Below are 22,937 nucleotides of genomic sequence, written 5' to 3'. Positions count from 1 at the left end.
TTGCTGTCTCAGCTTTCCTTCCCCCTGAACACAGGGCCTTCATCGGCTGTGGAGGGGGCCAGTCAGGGCCTAGGGGCCTGGGTCTTCTCCGCCAAGGTGTTTTGATGGGCGAGGATGGCTGGGCCCAGGACCTCAGTAATTGCAGAGAACGTGGAAAGGCGTCCGTGAGGGCAGGATCCGAGGCACCACCAGGTGGGGCCTGGGGAGAGCCATGAAGCCTCAGGCTGCCCTTCTGAACCCCTTATCCCTCCTTGCAGGACCAGAACCAGAGTCCGGGGCCTCTCTCCACCCCTGAAAGGGGCGGCGGGGTCAAGAGCCCGGCCGCGCCCTCGGAAGCGGGGCCAAGCAGCCGGCGGCCGAGCCAGGCCCCGCTCCGCCCCTTGGGGCTCTCCCCGGGGAAGGGCCTCGGAGGCTTCCAACGCATTCCGGCTGCGGAGAGCGTAGCCGCCCAGCCTCCCGCGGGAGCTCGATTCCCGCCCCGCAGCTCGCGTCTGTGGCTTCAGGGGTGGCGGGAGCAGGGGGCGTCGCGCTGGCCCCGCCCCAGCCCTCAGAGGGAGGGGGGGTCGCTCCCTGCAAGTGGGAGGGGTCGCGGCCCGCGTTCCCCCTCCCCACCCTCCGGCCCCCGGGTTAAATGCGGCCGCCGCCTCCACCCGCTCCAGCTGCCTGGCTGTCCCCACCTCGGGCACACTGCCCGCGCCGGTACCTGGTCCAACTGCCAGGGAGGCTTCGCCCGTCGGCTCCGCTCTGCGGCCGCGCCTCTGAGCTGTCCGGCAGGCTCAGGTGAGTCAAAGGGCCCGGGGGTGCCGAGGGGTCTGCGGGGAGCAGGCATCCAGCCAGACCAGGCGCCCGTATTTAGCCGCGGCTGCACCGCCTACGGTGCCCCGTCTGACCTGCAGTGCCCTTCCCCACCTCTGCAGGGCCCTCTCCAAATAGAGTCCCCAAGAGCACGGCCGCCAAAACGGAGAAGGGGGACCTTATCCCCAATCTCCTCCCTCTAGGAACCCCCGGCACCCCACCCCCCCACCCCCGCCCCGCCTCAACCCGTTCCCCGGAACGTCCTCGAAGTGTTTGTTCTTCAGCCAACTCTTGAATTATTCACAAACCTCTCCTCCCTCGAGAATCCACTTTCTCCATCCTAAGGGCATTTCTTAAAGCAAGGATTAACCCCCAAGGAGCTCCGGGTTCTGGAGTCAGTCCTGTCACCTTGCCACGCTGCTGTGTGACCTGGGCAAGACATTACCCTCTCTGGTCCTGGCTCCTTCCTCTCTAGAATGAGGACTTGGAAGGGTGATGAACTTGGACGCAAGCCCTATTTTGACTTTCTAGGATTGGGTGGAGGTGGGGTGCCAAGCGAGATGTTGGATCAGGCCAAGAGCAGGAGGAGGGGAAACTTAAGATTTAGGGGCCCAGGAGCTTCTGCAGACAGGAACAGATGGGAGGGGGCCAAGGTGCCTTGTGCCTGTACCCTCGTGCTCCCCAGGGGTGCTCCCCTGCTGGGCTGTGGCCCACGCTGGAGGAGGCATTCCACACCCGCCCACCTCCAGGAGCGGCTGGCACGTCTGGCTTAGTCACCCTCCCACGACAGGTTCTGCCAGAGGGGTATTTGTTCCTCTACCGACGCTGAAAGGCAAAGGAGGTGAGGATCCGCAACGGGGAGGGAGCCTAGAGGGAGCGACAGGCACCCGGCCTTTCTCAGAATAGAATCATTCACGGAATTGGGGAGGGGGCGGGGCTGCGGTTGGATTAGGGGCAGCTGGCCCCCTCTGCCAAGAAACAGAAACATAAAAATGGCTAGCACAGCTTCAGCAAGGGGCGAGGGGATTGGGGTGGAGTAGGGACCCCAGGGAGGGAATGGAAGAAAAAGAGGTGACGCCTAAGGACCAGCTTGCCAGGTCGCTCTGAAGGAAGAACGGGAGCCAGGAGTCCTAGGTTCCTTTGCAGCTCGGCGGGCCACCTTCTTGGGCCTCACTTTTCGCATCTATACAATGGGAGTCCTTCGTGATTCTCAACTGGCGTCGCCAAGGGCCAAGAGAGAGGGAGCGCTCACCTGCCCCCACGGGGTCCATGGCCGAGTCCGGGGGCGTCCAATGCCACTGTCCCCGGAGCCCACTGTGCGCACTTCTGCTCCTCTGCTCTAGCGCTGGATATATTCTACCCCACCCTTATCTCCAAGGCCCTGGGGCTCCTGGCTCCCTGTTTGCTTTGGGCAGGAGCACCTGCTGGGCAGATGTGGGCTTCCCACGGCCACCTAGCCAACACAGCTAGACTCAAGAGGGCGCCCCCTGGAGACCTTTCCTGAGAGCAGGCGGGAAGGGGCGGTACCAAGTCACAAGTTTATCCGCGTGGTGGGTTTCGGCCAAGGCGACAGCAGGCCTGCATTGGGGCCCTGCCTGTTTGAGTCGAGGGGTGGGGTGGTGGTGGGTGGGAGCACAGCCACACAGAGCTGCCTTGTGTGCAAATGGGAGGGGGCGAGCTGGGGAATGGCTTCCCTCTGCAAAGAGTCACGCGGCTGCTCCTTGGAACCCCATAGGCGTAGGATTATATCCTGGAGGAGTCACTTTCTTGCCACGCGACTTTGGGTACACGCAGTGAAGTTTCTGAGCCTCTTTCCTGATCTATACTCTGGGGACAGCAACAGCCTTGGACTCAGAACTGTTGAGAGGACTCAATAAATGCCACAGTGCATGAAAAGCATTTATCATCGTGCCTGGCACTGAGGAAAGGCCTTTCCTTTTAAATTTTTGTATATTTTTAAATCTACTTTCTATTTATTTACTATTCTACAGTTCTGAAAAGCAGAATTCCCTGTGTTTGCAGCAAACTCACTGTGATGAATTTTTTTTATAATGAAAATTTTCACCATGCACGAAACTAGAGAGATTAGTAAAATAAACCCATGACCCTCCTCCCCCTCCAAATGCCCATCACCTAGAATAACAGCTCTGTAAACACTATTGCTCTGATCATTTTCTTTCCTCTTCAGGCTCCGACACCTCCGTTCTCTGTTGGCTGAGTGCCATGAGGGGGCTTCTATATTCGCTGCTGCCCCTGTTGCTGCTCCTTCTCCAGCCTTGGGAAACCCAACTGCAGTTGGCAGGTGAGCCAGGGCCCATCCTCACCAGCAGGCGGGGAAGGGAACAAAAGCGGGTTCTCGATCTGCAGCCAACTGCACACCAGGGAGAGAAAAGGAAGAGCTTTGGAACTCTAAGGGGTTGGGTTCAAGTTCACAGCTTCGCTTCTGTGGGCCTCAATTTCCCCAGTCTGTATGATGTGGCTTGGAGGCAGATAAGTTGGGCTCATGCAGAACTGCCCAGTTGGCATTTCATTTTTAAAAGTTAATTGAAAAAAAAAAAGTAGGCGATTTCCCATTAAAAAAAAAAAAACGATTTGGGGCTTCTCATGAAAAGACTAAAGATCTGCTAACATGGGATCCTCAGGGCTGGAAGGCAACATTTGGTTGGGCTGCCCACTTCAGGAACCATATGGGCTCTCTGGATGTCCACCGTCTTAACCCCAATACATTCCCTCCTTTATTTACGTGGCCTGCCTGGCTCCTAGAGGCATTTGAGTTTGCTACATCCCTTTGTCCACCCTCCGAATGGATAATACCTCCTCAGAGTAGCTCTCAGAGCTGTAGGATAGAGATTCTGTGCAGTCTCCTTCCCCAGGCCCTCAGCAAATGCTGGGCGAGTGGATGGATCTAACCTGCATTTGCAAGGTTAATTCTGAGCTGGGCGCAGTTACGCCGGGAGAGCATGTTCCGCTCTGGGTTTCCCTGAGGGTTCTCCCGGGACTCGAGGCTTTGCTAACCTAAGAGAGCCTTTCCTGATCTCTTCGCAGGTCCCAGGTGCAGTTCTGGGCCCCTGGATTTGGTGTTTGTGATTGACAGCTCGCGCAGCGTGCCCTTCGAGTTCGAGACTATGCGGCAGTTCCTGGTGGGCCTTCTCCGCAGCTTGGACGTGGGGCCCAACGCCACTCGCGTCGGCGTGATCCAGTATTCGAGTCAAGTGCAGAGCGTCTTCCCGCTCCGAGCCTTCTCGCGCCGCGAGGATATGGAACGCGCCATCCGCGCTCTAGTGCCGCTGGCGCAGGGCACCATGACCGGGCTGGCGATCCAGTACGCCATGAATGTGGCCTTCAGTGTGGCCGAGGGCGCGCGCCCGCCGGAGGCGCACGTGCCTCGCGTGGCCGTCATTGTGACCGACGGGCGGCCTCAGGATCGCGTGGCAGAAGTGGCCGCTCAGGCGCGCGCCCGCGGCATCGAGATCTACGCCGTGGGGGTGCAGCGCGCCGACGTGGGCTCCCTGCGCGCCATGGCGTCCCCCCCGCTGAACGAGCACGTCTTCCTCGTCGAGTCCTTCGACCTTATCCAGGAGTTCGGCCGGCAGTTCCAGGGCCGGCTGTGTAGTGAGTGAGGGGAGCGCTGGACAGAGTCCCCAACTCTCCGCCGCTCGGATTCCTGTTCCCACCGCAGTGAAATCCTGACCCCTCTCGGTGGCTCCGCCCATCACGTTTAGCCCCGCCCATCAGGCCCCGGCGTTGCCCTGGCAACTGCGGTTCTGTTCAGTCACTCAGTTGTGTCTGATTCTTTGCGACCCCATGGACTGCAACACGCCAGGTCTCCCCGTTCATCACCAACTCCCGGAGTTTACTCAAACCCATGTCCATCGAGTCGGTGATGCCATCCAACCATCTCATCCTTTGTCGTCCCCTTCTCCTCCGGCCTTTCAATCTTTCCCATCATCAGGGTCTTTTCCAACGAGTCAGTGGCCCACTGCGGGCTGTGTCAAATTCCAGCTCTGCCCAGTTTTGCTTAAGGCTTCCCAGCAACAAGGAGCGACGTTTATCGTGCCCACCCACCTTGAAGAACCATGGTGGTTTCCACGGGTTTGTCTAACTCCAAAACCGCCCCTTTACGCAAGAAGCACCACCCCTAACGACTGAGCCCCATCGCCTTCCTAGAGGAGCCAAGCCCGTCCACCTGGACAGGACCCAACAACTCTTGTTCTGGCTCCTCCCACAATGCTGCCAGATGTGTTCTTGTCATTGTCATTTGCTGCTTTCCTTGTAGCTCAGGTGGTAAAGAATCCGCCTGCAATGCGGGAGACCTGGGTTTGATCCCTGAGTTGGGAAGATCCCCTGGAGAAGGGAAAGGCTACCCACTCCGGTATTCTGGCCTGGAGAATTCCATGGACCCAGTCCATGCGGTCGCAAAGAGTTGGACGCGACTTTCAGTTTCACTTGATTTCTCGACTTCCTCTACTTAACTCCCCGGAGTCCTTCCTTATCCCCCTGACCCATCTGGCTAGGTGCCCAGGTTTTCAGAGCCTACTCACAGGGGCTACTCAGGCCATATATTTTCCCTAAGCCCTCCCCTGGATGGGCCCCTCTCAAACGAGTCATATTTCATCTAAAGACATCCTGGAGCACGGGGCCTGCCTCTGACCCCATCCAGCTCTCTCTTGCTGGAGTGTTCTCCCCCTCTGTTCCCTGATGATTCTACTCTTGTGTGTCCTCAGGAAAGGACCTGTGTGCTCAGGGGGGACACGGCTGCCAGCACCAGTGTGTCAGCGCCGGGGCACCTTCCACTGTGCCTGCAACCCTGGCTACCAGCTAGCAGCAGATAACAAGAGCTGTATGGGTGAGAACTACCCCTATCCTGCACTTTCCCTGCTCCTGAACCTTCTGCAGCTTCCTATTGACCCAATATCAGTCGAGTGAATCTGGCAGGGCCTTTGGAAGTCAAAGTCCAGCTCCCTTACTTTTCAGGTCTAGGAAAGAAAAAGTATCGCTTGGGGTCACACAAGTCCTTGGTGGGACAAGGGCTAGAAGTCTTGACCCCACGGTTAAGTGGACTTTCTGCAATCTTCTCTCCTCCCTCTTTCAGGCACATCTCTTGGTTGGCTCCAAAACACCTCCCAAGCCTTTTCAGAGGCATATCTTTACTGTTTTTGTTATTTAGACACTGTTGGAATTTCCATACATACATCCCCTATATTCCCCACCCACGCTGCTCGTTTCTGCTTCTGCATCTCAATTCTTTCCCAGCTGCTCACCTGGGCTGCTCTTGCCTCATCTCTCTGCACCTGCAATCTCTCAAAGCCTGGTTCTTCATTTTTGCCTTCTGAAAAGTGATGACACACAGTACCTGGCTTATGCAATTGGAATTCCCCCTCTATGTACGGAATATATGTGTGTTCAGTCCTGTGATCATAATGGCAGCTACCATTTACTGGAATGGATTAGTGATAGACTTTATTTTCCCTGGGCTCCAAAATCACTGCAGATGGTGACTACAGCCATGAAATTAAAAGATGTTTGCTCCTTGGAAGAAAACCTATGACAAACCTAGACAGCATATTAAAAAGCAGAGACATTACTTTGCCAACAAAGGTCCACTTAGTCAAAGCTATGGTTATCCCAGTAGTCATGTATGGATGTGAGAGTTGAACCATAAAGAAAGCTGAGTGCCGAAGAATTAATGCTTTTGAACTGGGGTGCTGGAGAAGACTCTCGAGAGTCCCTTGGACAGCAAGGAAATCCAACCAGTCACTCCTAAAGGAAATCAGTCCTGAATATTTGTTGGAAGGACTGATGCTGAAACTCCAATACTTTGGCTACTTGATTTGAAGAACTGACTCATTTGAAAAGACCCTGATGCTGGGAAAGATTGAAGGCAGGAGGAGAAGGGGATGACAGAGGATGAGATGGTTGGATGGCATCACCAACTCAATGGACATGAGTTTGAGCAAGCTCTGGGAGTTGGTAATGACAGGGAAGCCTGGTGTGCTGCTGTTCAAGGGGTCGCAAAGAGTCGGACATGACTGAGCAACTGAACTGAATTGAACCATTTACTGAATGCCAAGTGAGCATCAGATATTGAACTAAGACTGTTACATATATCATCTCTCAACCTCACAACATTTTGGAAAAAAGAAGTTCTGTGTTTACAGTAATCGAGATGTCAGCTGGGATCTTCTTGTTTTGGGGGCTTAGAAAAGGCTGGCTTGAAACCCTATTTGAAGACCTGTGAACATTCAAAATCTTCCTCAAGATCTCTGGGAATTCTAAGTGCTTACATTCTGTGGTCCCCTCTCGCTCTGAGCTTCTACTGAATTCATTTGATTTATAGGTCCTCTCTCAATTTCTCAGTCCATGCCTGCTATGCATGTAAGTCAGCCTCTTCACTGGTTTACACACTTGTGCACACAAGGGCATGTGTGTATGTGTAAGTTGTGCATATGTCTATTTTACTAAATAATAGGGGTGGACAGAGATGTGATTTACATCTAAGTGAAGTCAAACATACACACAGAAAATGAAACATCCTTTATTTATAAATGAATATTAGGCATCCTTGATTCTGAAAGTGCTTAGTCACCACACTATAGGGAATTTATATAGGGATCAATCCATGTTACTCATCTCCACACCATCTCTCTTGCTCTTTTTTTCCCTCTCTCCACTCACCATCTCTTTTCTAGGAACCCCACATTCTCACACTTTTATACAGAGCAGCCCATCTTTCTCTAGTCCTTATTCCTCAGTTCAGCTCTAGGCCATATCTATACGTTGAAATCATCAAGATGCTCAGCAGTGCAGTAGTTCACCCTCCTTAGAAGGTGGGTGTAAATAGCAATTGTTCTCTTCTGTTAGGGCTTCCCGGGTGGTGGTAGTGGTAAAGAATCTGCCTGCCAGTGCAGGAGATGTAAGAGACGTGGGTTCGATCCCTGGGTTGTGAAGATCCCCTGGAGGAGGGCATGACAACCCACTCCAGTATTCTGGCCTGGAGAATCCCATGAACAGAGGAATCTGACGGGTTAAAGTCCATAGAGTTGCAAAGAGTTGGAAACAGAGTGACTTAGCATGCACATGCCCTCTTCCATTGACTGTATTCCCATTTTGCAGAGGGGGAAATGGAGGCTCAGACAGGTTAAATGGCAAAGCCTGGTCCTCCCCTGTGAATTAATGAGCATCTTGAGGGCAGAAGCCCTGTTTCTTACAGCTGTGGAGTCCCATTCTTATTCCTGGCTTAGTAGTGGGCATGCTGGGGCTTGAGCTGGGAGGGCTGCTTGGCTCAGTAGGAAGGAGGCCTCTACTTGGAGAATCACAGATGCCTGGGTACTACCCCAGACTAACTGAGTCAGGATCTTTGGGGGTTGGGGTCCAGGCCTAAGTATTTTTATTTATTTGTGTTTTTTGGCCATGCCCCGCGTCGTGTGGGATCTTAAATCCTCAACCAGGGATTGAACCCATGCCCCCTGCATTGGGAGTGTGGAGTCCTAACCACTGGGAAACCAGGTAAGTCCCAGGCATAGGTGTTTGTAAAAAGCTCCCAGGCAGTTGTGCTGTCAGGGCTGAGAAGTGCAGCACCCGGGCCCAGGCTGACCTCACCATTTCCTCAGCCCTCGACCTCTGCACTGAAGGGGACCATGGCTGTGAGCATCAGTGCGTCAGCATGCCTGGCTCCTATTTCTGTCGGGGCCAAGCTGGCTTTGTACTCCAGCAGGAACAGAGGAGCTGCAGGGATGAGCCAGCCCCCCAGCTGGTATCCTACGCTGAGGTCTCTGATGACTCCAATCAGAACCGACGTATGTCTTTCTTTGCCTCTTCCTTCCCACCAGCCATTGACCACTGCAGCTTCGGGAACCACAGCTGCCAGCACGACTGTGTTAGCATTTATGGTGGGCCACAGTGCCGCTGCAGAGAGGGCTATGACTTGCTGCCCGACGGGAGGAGCTGTCAGGGTGAGGCGGGGTCTTCTCCATTTGTGCAGAGCGGCGAGGGATCTCAGCTGGTGGAGTCCACCCTGACTCATCCTGACTTGTCTCTCCTTTCAGCCCGGGATCTTTGCAATGGTGTGGACCATGGATGTGAGTTCCAGTGTGTGAGTGAGGGCTTCTCCTACCGCTGCGTGTGTCCTGAGGGGCGGCAGCTCCAGGCAGACGGCAAGAGCTGCAGCCGTGAGTTATGGGTGGGAGGGGGCTAATTCTGCCTGCGTCTGCCCCCCTGCCCCATTCTGAGCATCCTTAACTCTTTCCTTGCTATGACCCCTGAGTGTGGTGTAAATGCGTGTGTGTTGGTGGAGTTGGAGGCTCTGCCGTGCCCTGCCTCTACCTCTTTGCCTTCTTCTACCCTGCTGCCAAAGTTAATTTCAAAAACACTATTTGATCACATTTCTCCCTTACTCGAAGGCCTTCTGTGGCTCACCAGTGCTTACAAAATAAAGATCAAATGCCTTACCCCTGAGTTTTTCAAATGGTGGGTGTAACCATAGTAGATTACACAAGTGGTGGGTGTAACCATAGTGGATAACAAAATCAAGTTAATGGGTTATAAGTCAGAATTCTTTTTAAAAAAGAGAGAAAATAGAGTTTACTACATGTATGTAGAAAGAATAAGTATTGTTTCATGAAACTCAGTTTTAATTGTACGTGAGTATAAGGGCATCATGGGCTTATCAGGTGGCGCTAGTGATAACGCGCCTGCCAGTGCAGAGGATGTAAGAAACACAGGTTCAATCCCTGGGTCGAGAAGATCCCCTGGGGAAGGGAATGGCAACCCACTCCAGTATTCTTGCCTGGAGAATCCCCGTGGACAGAGAAGCCTGGCGGGCTACAGTCGATAGGGTCTAAAAGAGTCAGACACAACTGAAGCGTGGCATGGTGTGGCACATAACTGCATCATAATGCGTTATTATTATTTTACTGTGAGCTGTGGTCAAATTTTTGAAACCACTGCCTTAGGTCATTAAAATATTGCTTCAGCCAACCCCATCATCCTGTCTCCTGCCAGACTTAAATATTTGATCCGTACTGGCCCGCCCATTCCCAAACGTGTTGAGGGCTCCTGGATTCCATGCCTCTATACACATTGCCTCCACCATCTAGAATGTCCTTTCCTGCCTTGGAGAACTCCTACTCATCCCTGAAGACCAAATCACTTGTCACCACCTCCATGCAGGCTTCCTCACCAACTCCAGGAAGAATCCTACCTTGCTCCCTGCATGCCCCTCTATTCAAACACTTCCCTTGATGGTCACTAATGGCATATGTGACCCCTGTGCTTCATCCCTGTTTCTTTATGGATCAGGATTATGTTTCATTTATTATCGAACCTCCCTTGGGGCCTAGCAAGGTCACTGGCTGAGAAAAGGGGAGGCAAAGTGCTCAGAATTCTGTTGGTTAACATAGTAGATGATCGTAAACAGTAGCTACTGTGATGATGATGATGAAAAAGATGCCTTTAGCAGGTTGCCTGGCCTGTGCTAAGCAATTGCTTGCTAAGTCGCTTCAGTCGTGGCCCACTCTTTGTGACCCCGTGGACTGTAGCCCACCAGCCTCCTCTGTCCATGGGATTTCCCAGCAAGAATATTGGAGTGGGATTTCCAGACAAGAATACTGGAGTGGGTTGCCATGCCCTCCTCCAGGGAATCTTCTCCACCCAGGGATCAAATCCGAGTCTTGCGGCTCCTGCATTGGAGGCAGATTCTTTACCACTGAGCCACTAGGGAAGCCCCGTGCTAAGCACTTAGTAAATGGCAAAGATGATGAGGATGCCAATGATGATGATGTGATGATTAGTTTTTCTTATTTTAGCACAGTGCCTGGCATAGGAAGGAGTTCACACATAGCATCTGTTATATAATAAACGTTTGCGAATGAATGAATGAATGAGCAAATGGCTGCTGCCCGCCCTCACTCCCAGCTCTTCTCCTCGGGTGAGGTATAGGGTGCCGGGAAGGCCACGTGGACCTAGTTCTGCTCGTTGATGGCTCCAAGAGCGTCCGCCCGCAGAACTTCGAGCTGGTGAAACGCTTCGTGAACCAGATCGTGGACTTCCTGGACGTGTCCCCCGAGGGCACGCGCGTGGGGCTGGTGCAGTTCTCCAGCCGCGTGCGCACCGAGTTCCCGCTGGGCCGCTACGGCACCGCGGCCGAGGTGAAGCAGGCGGTCCTGGCCGTGGAGTACATGGAGCGCGGCACCATGACCGGGCTGGCCCTGCGCCACATGGTGGAGCACAGCTTCTCCGAGGCGCAGGGAGCGCGGCCCCGGGCGCTCAACGTGCCCCGCGTGGGCTTGGTCTTCACCGACGGCCGCTCCCAGGATAACATCTCCGTGTGGGCAGCGCGCGCCAAGGAGGAAGGTGGGCTTGGCGAGGGCCGGGCTGACTGAGGCTGAGTTGGACGCGGGGAGGCAGATTTCCTTAAGCCCAGGGCGCCCCCTCTGTTCCCCCCACCCCGCAGGCATCGTCATGTACGCCGTGGGCGTGGGCAAGGCCGTGGAGGAAGAACTGCGAGAGATCGCCTCGGAGCCAGCCGAGCTGCACGTGTCCTACTCCCCGGACTTCAGCACCATGACGCACCTGCTGGAGAACCTCAAAGGCAGCATCTGCCCTGGTGAGCGCAGCCGTCTCGGGACCCCGCCCCTTCTCTTGCCGCGCATCCTCCGAGACCTCCCGGTCCTATTCGCTCGCGCCCCCTTCGCTGAGTGACAACAGTGGGATGGGCTCGCTGGTCAGAGCCTCCTTACTCAAAGTGTGGTCCCTGGACCGTCGGCAGGGCTGTCACCTGGCTATTTGTTAAAACTGCAGCGTTTTCAGCGCTCTCAAGACCTACTGAATACAATGCTGCACTTTGACAAGACCCTCAGGGAATTAGTATTAAGTTTAAGAAGCACAATTCTAAGTGATCTGTTGCCCAAATTGGCGGGAATTCAGAATAATTTGGGGAGTGGATTTTTTTCAAAGGCACGCCCAATTCAGCATTGGTAAGGGGAGCCACATCATAAGTCCGTTTATCTTGCTGGAATTCAGCTTCACCTGGGAAGGGGCAGGGAAAGACCTGGGAAAGGGGCAGGACTGGGCGTGTTTCAAGTACACACAGATGTGTATTAAATATACGTGTGCTTAGTCGCTCAATCTTGTCCGACTCTTTGTGACCCTATGGACTATAACCTGCCAGGCTCTTATGTCCATGCGATTCTCCAGGCAAGAATACTCGAGTAGGTTGCCATTTCCTCCTCCAGGGGATCTTCCCGGCCCAGGGATGGAACCCACATCTCTTGCTGTCTCTTGCATCGGCAGGCGGATTCTTTACCACTAGCACCATCTGGGAGGCATATTAAATGTATATATCCCATAAATTCAATCCATCTGCTTCATATGGTGCTCAGCTAAGGAAAAGGGGACCAACTCTATTTGTGGAGGGAAGATGGGCTTGAATTTTGTGTACAAGTACCTTTATAGGTAATATAGGGAATTTCTCAGGGGGTGACTTTTTTTTACCATAGAGTCTTTAGACTGTAACCCAGGCCTACAATGTGACTTTTCTTTCAGATAATCAGGCCCCACTCTAGAGCCAGGTTCAGTAGGGCTATGCTGGGCCTGGACAATCTATGTTTAAAATATCTCTGTATATATGTATATATACATATATATGTATGTATATGCATATACATATATATATACACACACACCTACACACACACCTTTTTTCCTCTCCCTCTCTCCAGGCTAATTCTAATAATTAGCGAGGATATTATGGAGACACTGGATTAACTTCTCCTTCAGGGCCCTTCCTGTCCTTTTACTAATTTATTTATTTGGCTGTGCTGGGTCTTAGTGGCGGCACGCAGGATCTTTAACTGCAGCATGGGAACTCTGAGTTGTGGCATGTGGGATCTATTCACTGACCAGGGATCAAACCCAGGTCCCCTGCATTGGGAGCACGGAGCCTTAGCCACTGGACCACCAGGGAAGTCCCTAACTCTTATGTCCCATGAAGTGTGACTTTGGACAAGTCACTTAACCCCCACCTCTCCCTTACCTTTCCTCTTCTGTGATAGGGCAGGGTGTTGGCTGCCCTAGGTTACCTCTAGTTCTAGAATTCTAACCGAAATCTGGCCTTTGTGATTGAGTATCTTCACCAACCGATGAAGGATGACCTTGGGTAGATCCTCCTCTCTCTCCGGACCTTGGTTTCCCCGCCTGCAAAGTTAGGAGCCATTCTGGGGCTGTTATCAATACCACTGATGACGCAACATACAGCAGTTTGCTGAGGGTACATACAAGACTAAGATATAATTTTTAAATCATAGCAACTCTGTATTGAAAGCCAAGTGCCAGGCATTGTGCTGTGGTATTCAAAATGGCACACATTTACAGAATTTAGTGAATCTAAGATACCATCCATTGTAAGAATCACTATTATTTTCTATACTGCTAAAAAAAAAATAAAGATGCCGGATTTAACTGTAAGGCGCGTATTTTGATTTCAGAGTTATTGAAATGTGTGAGGAATTAGACTGGAATCAGTGGTTCTTAAACATTGGTGTGCATCAGATGCACCTGGAGGGTTTGTTAAAAGACAAATTGTTGTCTCCAACCCCAGAGTTTCTGATGCAGCAGGTCTGGAGTAGAATCAGATCATTTGCATTTCTAATAACTCCCTAGGTGATGCTGCTGCTGCTGGTCCAGGGACCACACTTGAGAACAAATGATCCCTAAGATGTTGATGTTCACTCTTGCCATCTCCTGTTTGGCCACTTCCAATTTACCTTGATTCATGGACCTAGGGAACCACTGAAATCCAGTATAAAGTGTTTACTTGTATCAGTTCTAACGTTTCACCCTCCAATAAACTAGCCACTAGCAACATATGCCCATCACCACATTCAGTTTCATTTGGACCGTATTTCTGTCGACTCTTGCAACTCAAAGTGTGGTCCATGGACCAACAGCATCAGTACCGCTTGGGAGCTTACTAGAAATACAGCATCTGTGCTCCTTCCCCGTTAAGAATAAGAATCTATCTATCTATCATCTATCTATCTATATCTCTTTATCTATCTATATTTTGTTTTTTGGCTGTGCTGTGGTTTTGTTTTGTTTTTTCCTGCATCCAGTCTTTCTCTAGTTGTGGAAAGCAGAGGCTACTCTCCAGTTGCCCAGACTTCTCATTGCAGTGGTTTCTCTTGCAGAGCACAGGCTCTAAGGCGCTCAGGTTTCAGTAGTTCTTGCAGCACGTGGTCTCAATAGTTGCAATTTGCTGGCTCTAGGTGCACGGGCTTCAGTAGTTGTTGCATAGAGACTCGAGTTAGTGGTGGTTCACAGGCTTAGTTGCTCTGAGGCATGTGGAATCTTCCTGGACCAGGGATTGGACCCGTGTCCCCTGCATCAGGCACTGTACCACCAGGGTAGTCCAAGAATCTATATTTTAACAAGATCTCCTAGTGAGTCCAATGAGCACCAGGGTTTGAGAAACCTTCTGAGATGGGTACCCACATAAGACATACATGAAAATCATAGAGTCTTCAGCACCGCCCAACGAATAGGTTTTCTCATTGTATCCGTTTTTATAGACAATGAATCCACGGCTTAGAAAGTTTGAATGGGTTTTCCAGTATCTCACAGCTATCGAGCTGGGACTCATCCCAGGTCTGTCTGAATCTCAAACCGGCGCACTCAGCCGCAGGCGGGGTGGAGGAATATCGGGGGGCCTCGGCCAGGGCCGGCTGGTCCTCCTACAGCTTCTCACTCCCCCGACTGTCTGTGCCCCTCTGGCAGAGGAGGGCATCGGCGCGGGGACAGAGCTTCGGAGCCCCTGCGAATGCGAAAGCCTCGTGGAGTTCCAGGGCCGCACGCTGGGGGCGCTAGAGAGTCTGTCGCAGAAGCATATCCTTTGGGTCCGCGGGTGCGGGCTGGAGGGGAGACGAAGGGACCCCTGAGAGCCCCGGAGGCTTCCTTAACCTCCCACTGGCCCAGCTGACCGCACGCCTGGAGGATCTGGAGAACCAGCTGGCCACCCAGAAGTGAGGGCCGCGGGTGGCCCGGACCCGGGCAAGGAAAGCGGCCCCGCGGACGGCCCCAGCCCTCTACCCCCGCTCCAGGGGCGCCGTCTGGGCGCCGGGCCCGGACAGAACCTGGGTCCCCCTGGGCTTAGGCTGTCGCGGGGGAGGCGCTGGCGGGCTCGCCTGGACCAGAAGTCGGACTGCGGGGAGGGATCGGGGGAGGGGATGTGGAAGACGCGTGCTGCGGTCAGTTCTTTGTAGGATTTCTTTTTTTGTTTTCTTTTTCTTAAAAAAAAAAAAAAAGTTTGGTTTCCACGGGGTCGGTGTGTGTGTCTTGCTGTGCCGCCACGGGGAGGGGAGGCCAGACGGAGCGCTCTCCGGCGGCGCCCAGGCGGCGTCTCCTCGGAGAAAGGCGCATTGTGCGGGGGTCGGACCGGGGGGCAGGGGACTGCGAGCTGCTTCCCCCCGCTGGTTTATTCAGCCGAGAACAGATGGCTCCTTATGCAGGCGGTGGGAAGGGGGCTCCACGGGTACCCTTGGGGTCTGGGCAAGTCTGCCCTCCATCTCTCAGCGGTCAGGCACCTGGCTCTCTGGCTCTGCCCGTCTCCTGGTGTCCCCCCCCCCCAACCCCGAGTCTTGCATAAGGGCTGTTAGAACTGGGCGGAGCTGGGGGGTGAGTGATGAAGAAGCGGGAGGCAGTAATCGGACCTCCTGAAGGGACGGGTTGTGGGGGGTGGGGCCCGCATTGGTGAGTTTCACTCGGATTTTATCTCCCTGCACCAGGTAGGAAGAGGTGTGTGGGTTTTTTTTGGGAGGGGGCTGCCAGGACGTCTGGCCCAAAGTGGCCTGCACAGCCTCTGCTTCACCCTCTGCTCTCCTCCAAAAAAAAAAAAAAAAATAAAAACTAATCCTCTGTAGGTAAAGAGCGCAAACCGGTACAGTCTCCCAAGTGCATGTGAGAAACTGCGAGGATGAAAATGCTTCCAGTCCTAGAGTGATGACAGGCAAATTACTCTGGGTTTGTTTCCTTATGTGTAAAATGGGGATTGAAATAGTCACTCCCAAGGGTGGTGGTGAGAATGGAGGAAATTATTCCAAGGCATCTGACCTTGTGCCTGGTACCTATTAGGCTCTCACTTAATGGAAGCTATGAATAGCTAACATGCTGAGTCTCTGGCATTATTCAAAGCGACTTGCAGGTATTTTCATTTTATCATAACAACAACAACCTTGTGAGGTAGGAGTTTTTGCCTTTATCATTATCACGAGAAAACTGAGTCAAAGAGAGGTTAAGTCTCCCAGAGTCACATAACTGAGTAAGAAGCTGAGCCAGTGTATTTTCATTTCCTGTGGCTGCTGTAGCATCATCACAAGTTCATTGGCTTAATCATCACAAACGTTCTTGGGGTCAGAAGTCTCAAATGGCCTGGCAGGGCTGGAGACTTGGTTCCTTGCCCTTTCCAGCTTCTAGAAGCTACCTGAATTCCTTCATCACCTCAATCTCTGCTTCTGGCATCATACCTCCTTCTCTAACTTTGACCTTCCTGCCTCCACTGTATAAGGACACTTGTGATGACCCAGATAATCTGTGATAACCTCCCATCTGAAGTTCTTTATCATCTGCAAACTCTCTTCCTAAAAATTTTTTTAAAAATTATTCATTTGGCTGCTTCCAGTTTTAGTTGCAGCATGTGGGATCTAGTTCCCTGACCAGAGATCGAACCCGGGTCCCCTGCATTGGAAGCATGGAGTCTTAGCCACTGGACCCCCAGGGAAGTCCTGCAAACTCTCTTTGCCATGTAAGGTAACATATTCTCAGGTTCCAGAGATTAGGACGTGGACATCTTTGGGTGGGGGGGGGCATTATTCTGTCTACCACACAAGGCTTGAAGTCAGGAGGACCAAATTCAGAGCAGGCATTGTGAATCACACCTATGCCTGGCCCCTCACTAGGCCTGGTGAGGAGGAGAAAGATGATTGAGAAAAGCCCCTGGGTTGGGGGAGCCTCAGGCTGGAGTGGGTGAGGTCCACCTGACTATACCTGTGGCAGAAAGAGGACCCTTCAGGTGAAGGGATGGAGCAAAGGGCAGGTAAGCAGGGAGAAATCCTGGAGGAGGTGTCTTTCAGCTAAGCCCTGACCTACAGCTGCAATTTCTACAGGTGTCCATGGGGATCTCACAGGTGAATGAAGCCACAGATAGGGGTGGTCAGCAGTAACTGAGGGGCGACAAGATGATTGAGATCTTACCTGGTTATGAGGGTCAAATGAGCAAAAGTCTAAACACAGTGCCTAGCCTGTGCCCTGCCCAACCTCTTTGTTTTATGGCAGGAGAAGTGGTCAAACAGGAGATGGCAAGAGTGAACATTGACATTTTAGGAATCAGTGAACTAAAATGGACTGGAATGGGTGAATTTAACTCAGATGGCCATTATATCTACTACTATGGACAAGAATCCCTTAGAAGAAATGGACTAGCCATCATAGACAACAAAAGAGTCCGAAATGCAGTACTTGGATGCAGTCTCAAAAATGACAGAATGATCTCTGTTCGTTTCCAAGGCAAACCATTCAATATCACAGTAATCCAAGTCTATGCCCCAACCAGTAATGCTGAAGAAGCTGAAGTTGAATGGTTCTATGAAGACCTACAAGACCTTCTAGAACTAACATCCAAAAAAGATGTCTTCTTCATTATAGGGGACTGGAATGCAAAAGTAGGAAGTCAAGAGCTACCTGGAGTAACAAGCAAATTTGGCCTTGGAGTACAAAACAAAGCAGGTCAAAGGCTAACAGAGTTTTGCCAAGAGAAAGCACTGGTCATAGCAAACACCCTCTTCCAACAACACAAGAGAAGACTCTACACATAGACATCACCAGATGGTCAATACTGAATCAGATTGATTATATTCTTTGCAGCAAAAGATGGAGAAGCTCTATACAGTCAGCAAAAACAAGACTGGGAGCTGACTGTGGCTCAGATCATGAACTCCTTATTGCCAAATTCAGACTTAAAGAAAGTAGGGAAAACCACTAGACCATTCAGGTATGACCTAAATCAAATCCCTTATGATTATACAGTGGAAGTGACAAATAGATTCAAGGGATTAGATCTGATAGACAGAGTGCCTAAAGAACTATGGACGGAGGTTCATGACATTGTACAGGAGGCAGTGATCAAGACCATCCCCAAGAAAAAGAAATGTAAAAAGGCAAAATGGTTGTCTGAGGAGGCCTTACAAATAGCTGAGAAAAGAAGAGAAAAGAAGAAAAGGAGAAAAGGAAAGATATACCCATTTGAATGCAGAGTTCCAAAGAATAGCAAGGGGAGATAAGAAAGCCTTCGTCAGCAATCAGTGCAAAGAACTAGAGGGAAACAATAGAATGGAAAAGACTAGAGATCTCTTCAAGAAAATTAGAGATACCAAGGGAACATTTCATGCAAAGATTAGCACAATAAGGGACAGAAATGGTAGGGACCTAACAGAAGCAGAAGATATTAAGAAGATGTGGCAAGAATACACAGAACTATACAAAAAAGATCTTCATGATCCAGATAACCACAATGGTATGATCGATCACTCACCTAGAGCCAGACATCTTGGAGTGCAAAGTCAAGTGGGCCTTAGGAAGCATTACTACAAACAAAGCTAGTGGAGGTGATGGAATTCTAGTTGAGCTATTTCAAATCCTAAAAGATGATGCTGTGAAAGTCCTGCACTCAATATGCCAGCACATTTGGAAGACTCAGCAGTGGCTACAGGACTGGAAAAGGTCAGCTTTCATTCCAATCCCAAAGAAAGGCAATGCCAAAGAATGCTCAAACTACCGCACAATTGCACTCATCTCACATGCTAGTAAAGTAATGCTCAAAATTCTCCAAGCCAGGCTTCAACAGAACATGAACTGTGAATTTCCAGATGTTCAAGCTGGATTTAGAAAAGGCAGAGGAACCAGAGATCAAGTCACCAACATCCACTGGATCATCGAAAAAGCAAGAGTTCCAGAAAAACATCTATTTCTGCTTTATTGACTATCCCAAAGGCTTTAGCTGTGTGGATCACAACAAACTGTGGAAAATTCTTCAAGAGATGGGAATACTAGACCACCTGACCTGCCTCCTGAGAAATCTGTATGCAGGTCAAGAAGCAACAGTTAGAACTGGACATGGAACAACAGACTGGTTCCAAATCAGGAAAGGAGTATGTCAAGGTTGTATATTGTCACCCTGCTTATTTAAGTTACATGCAGAATACATCATGTGAAATGCCAGGCTGGATGAAGCACAAGCTTCAATCAAGATTGCCGGGAGAAATATCAATAACCTCAGATACACAAATGACACCACCCTTATGGCAGAAAGCAAAAAGAAACTAAAGAGCCTCTTGAGGAAAGTGAAAGAGGAGAGTGAAAAAGTTGGCTTAAAGCTCAACATGCAGAAGACTAAGTCATGGCATCTGGTCCCATCACTTCTCAACAAATAGGTGGGGAAACAGTGGAAAAAGTGAGACTTTATTTTTTTGGACTCCAAAATCACTGCAGATGGTGACTGCAGCCATGAAATTAAAAGACGCTTGCTCCTTGGAAGAAAAGCTATGACCAACCTAGAAGCATATTAAAAAGCAGAGACATTACCAATAAAGGTAAGTTAGTCAAAGCTGTGGTTTTTCCAGTAGTCATGTATGCATGTGAGAGCTGGACTATAAAGAAAGCTAAGCACCAAAGAATTGATGCTTTTGAACTGTGGTGTTGGAGAAGACTCTTGAGAGTCCCTTGGACTGCAAGGAGATCCAACCAGTCCATCCTAAAGGAAATCAGTCCCGAGTGTTCATTGGAAGGACTGATGCTGAAGCTGAAATTCCAATACTTGGGCCACCTGATGAGAAGAAATGACTCACTGGAAAAGACCCTGATGCTGGGAAAGATTGAAGGTGGGAGGAGAAGGGGACAACAGAGGATGAGATGGTTGGATGGCATCACCGACGCGATAGACATGAGTTTGAGTAAACTCCGGGAGTTGGTGATGGACAGGGAAGCCTGGCCGACTATACAGTCCATGGGGTCGCATAGAGTCGGACACGACTGAGCGATGAACTGAACTGAATCCGGGCCTAGAGGGCAGAGTTGTCTGTCTGCCCGAGATCACAGTGAGAGAACCGCAGCTGAGCCAGGGAGTAACCTGGGCGGCGGGGCTGTGTGTCCTGATTGGAACGGAGACGTCAAGGATGGAGGTGGCAATGAGGCAAAGCCTCAGCCCCCTCCTTGACGCTGGCGAGGACAGCCTTCTGTGGGTTGTTTTTTCCTTCTCGCCTGTATTTCTCATGCAATCTCTGCAGTGGCCACTAGATGGTGCCTGGAGCTCTGATTCTGAGTTGGGTCCCAGAGCCCTTGGACTTCCCAGGTGGCTCAGTGGAAAAGAACCTGCCTGCCAATGCAGGAGACGAGGGTTGGATACCCGGGTCAGGAAGATCCCCTGGAGAAAGAAATGGCAACCCTCTCCGGTATCCTTGCCTGGAGAATTCCAGGGACAGAGGAGCCTGATTTCTGATTTTCATTTCAGTGAACTACCTGATATCCTGGCAAGGCCTCCAACTTGTACAATTTCAAAAGTCTTGGTGGGAGGGAGGCATATACAGGGAACACAGTGCAAATAGTGCCCCCACTAGCGTTGTGAAAAGGTCTTCCCCAAATCCTTCCAATAAAGCCCTTCCTGCTTAGTGATCCAGACTTGGTGTGTCTGTTGCTTGCATCCAAGACCTTTGTCCATGCCTTGGTCCATTCTTTGTAAGGGCTGCATAGTGTTCCACTCTATGTATGTCTCATGTTTCATTTCAGCACCCTTTAGTGGATGTTATCTGGGCAATTTACAGCTATTTTACATTCCATAGACAGACACAATAGCATGCTTCTTAGAACCTATTTTCCAGTCCTTATAACCTCATCTCCGACTCTCCCCACACCTATAGGCACATAGTTTGGGTAGAGAGTGGCCTTATCCACAGTCCCACACTGTGGCAGGTGTGATCCTCCACCTGCTTGATCAAGGACGTGCATGCATGCGCGCTCAGTCGCTCAGCTGTGTTCGACTCTTTGTGACCCCATGGACTGTAACCCACCAGGCTCCTCTGTCCATGGGGTTCTCTAGGCAAGAATAGTGGAGTGGGTTGCCATTTCTTTCTCCAGAAGTCCTTCCCAGCCCAGGGATTGAACCTCCATCTCTTAAGTGTCTTGCATTGGCTGGCGGATTCTTTACCACGGAGCCACCTTGATCCAGGGAGGACTGGCCAAACATCGAGGATAACAGAGAAACAGCTCAGTGGGCTAGGGAGGAAATGGCAGATGATTTTGGGAAGGTGGGTGTGTTTGGGCAGCCAGCCAGGACCCCTCATGCCCAGTGTTGGACTGTGTCACCTCAGTTCTGTGAGGGAGGAAATACCTGCACAGCCTCTGATGCTTTGAGGGACCCGTGCCTTGTATGTCCCCCTCCCAGAGCCACCTGCACTTCAAAAGGAGTCCGGAAGGAAGGGAGCAAGGTTGACCCAAAGGGAATGCCATTCATGGTGGGATTTCAGACAGCCAAGGTCACACATCTGTACAGAGACCGTCATGTGTTCCAGGGATGATGATGGGTTCTTTATCCTATACAACCCCATGTAATTCCTGTGGCAACACTCTGAGGCTGGTATCACCAGTTCCATTTCACAAATAAGGCAACTGAGGCCAGAGATGAGAAGAGAGATTCCCAAAACCATTCCAGGAGCGTGTCTATGTCGGGGGCTCTTTCCACTCTATCAGTAACGGGGAGAAAGTTTGGGGTGAAAGTGGGAGGCTATCCCTTGACCTAGTACCAGCTGCCCAAAGGCAGAGGTCTTGGAGGAAAGAGGGATTGGTGAAGGGTTGGGAAGAGAGCTGGGGAGCCCTTTCACTGGCAATTCAGCTGCCTTCCAGAAGGTTACAAGTGCACCGCATTTACTGGAAATGTTAGAAAAGACCCTAAGATGCTGGGAAAGATTGAAGGCAGGAGGAGAAGGGAATGACAGAGGACGAGACGACTGGATGGCATCCCGACTCAATGGACGTGACTTTGAGCAAGCTCTGGGAGATGATGGACAGGAAAGCCTGGCGTGCTGCAGTCCATGGGGTCGCAAAGAGTCAGACACAACTGAGCGACTGAACAACAGCAACAGACCAGAAGCTAAGTTACAGGCTGTATTGACAGGGGAAGTCCAATCCTGGCCAACAGCTGGATTGCTCATGCCTGAAGGCAATCCTCGGGCTCAACTGCACCTTCAGGAGTAGCTGGGGAGAAGCATAATGATGAAGATGACCTATGGCCTGTGCTTCCCTGTTCTGATGAAAGCTTAGATGTATCCGGAGGCCAGTATGAGATGCTCAGACTCCCACACAATTGCAATGGTGTGCATTTCCCATATAACCCCATTGCAGACGATCAGAGGAGGCTGAACTCATGCAAAACCCACTGTGAACACAACCTCTGGCACCCTGGGCCATGGATAAGAGATCACCTGCCCATTCACCCCTTAGGGGGAACATCTACCTGGCATTTCCAACTTCAACACTTTCTTCCATCACTTTAACAATTTTGCACAAGGAAACTGTGCTGCAACATTTCAAATTAAGCCAATATGGTGCCTTGATATATGGTAAGACAGGAGGAGACCAGGAATGTCCTAATCTCAGGGTCCCCTCTCCACTCTGCTCCCACTGGTAAGGTCTTCTAGTTAAAGAAAAGTGAAGATGTAAATGTTAGTCACTCAGTCACGTCCAGCTCTCTGCAACCCCGTGGACTGTAGCCCACCAGGGTCCTCTGTTTATGGAATTCGCCAGGCAAGAATACTGGAATGGGTACCCATTTCCTTCTCCAGGGGATCTTCCTCACCCAGGGATCGAACCCACATCTCCCGCATTGCGAGCAGACTCTTAGCCATCTGAGCCGCCGGGGAAGCCCTTGACAGTCTGGAGAAGGAGGCTATAAACTGAGTTTCTGGATGAATTTTCTCCCTCAAGTCACGTTGCCTTGGCTGCAGTTCTGCCATGATCTGTGCCCTGTGTCTTGCTTCCCTCCGAAGGTCTGGTTGGAAACTTTAGAGAGTGCATCGGATTGTGAAACTCAAATCACACCCAGAACC

The 22,937-nt window shown here is 51.2% G+C and overlaps 1 protein-coding gene across 1 annotated transcript; it reads left to right on the top strand.

Annotated features, from left to right (window-relative positions):
• The first annotated feature begins 368 nt into the window (after nt 1-368).
• On the top strand, nt 369-14,964 carry MATN4 (matrilin 4). Its single transcript, XM_070381786.1, has 11 exons — nt 369-780; nt 1,545-1,636; nt 2,984-3,097; nt 3,841-4,407; nt 8,406-8,526; nt 8,623-8,747; nt 8,841-8,963; nt 10,732-11,145; nt 11,246-11,398; nt 14,566-14,673; nt 14,756-14,964. The coding sequence occupies exons 1-11, from the start codon at nt 632-634 to the stop codon at nt 14,812-14,814; spliced, it is 2,025 nt and encodes a 674-aa protein (XP_070237887.1). The 5' UTR covers nt 369-631; the 3' UTR covers nt 14,815-14,964.
• The last annotated feature ends 7,973 nt before the right edge of the window (nt 14,965-22,937 follow it).

This window comes from Bos mutus, chromosome 13 (assembly GCF_027580195.1).
Source record: "Bos mutus isolate GX-2022 chromosome 13, NWIPB_WYAK_1.1, whole genome shotgun sequence".
Classification (NCBI taxonomy): domain Eukaryota; kingdom Metazoa; phylum Chordata; class Mammalia; order Artiodactyla; family Bovidae; genus Bos; species Bos mutus.
This window is presented reverse-complemented; position numbering and strand designations above follow the sequence as displayed.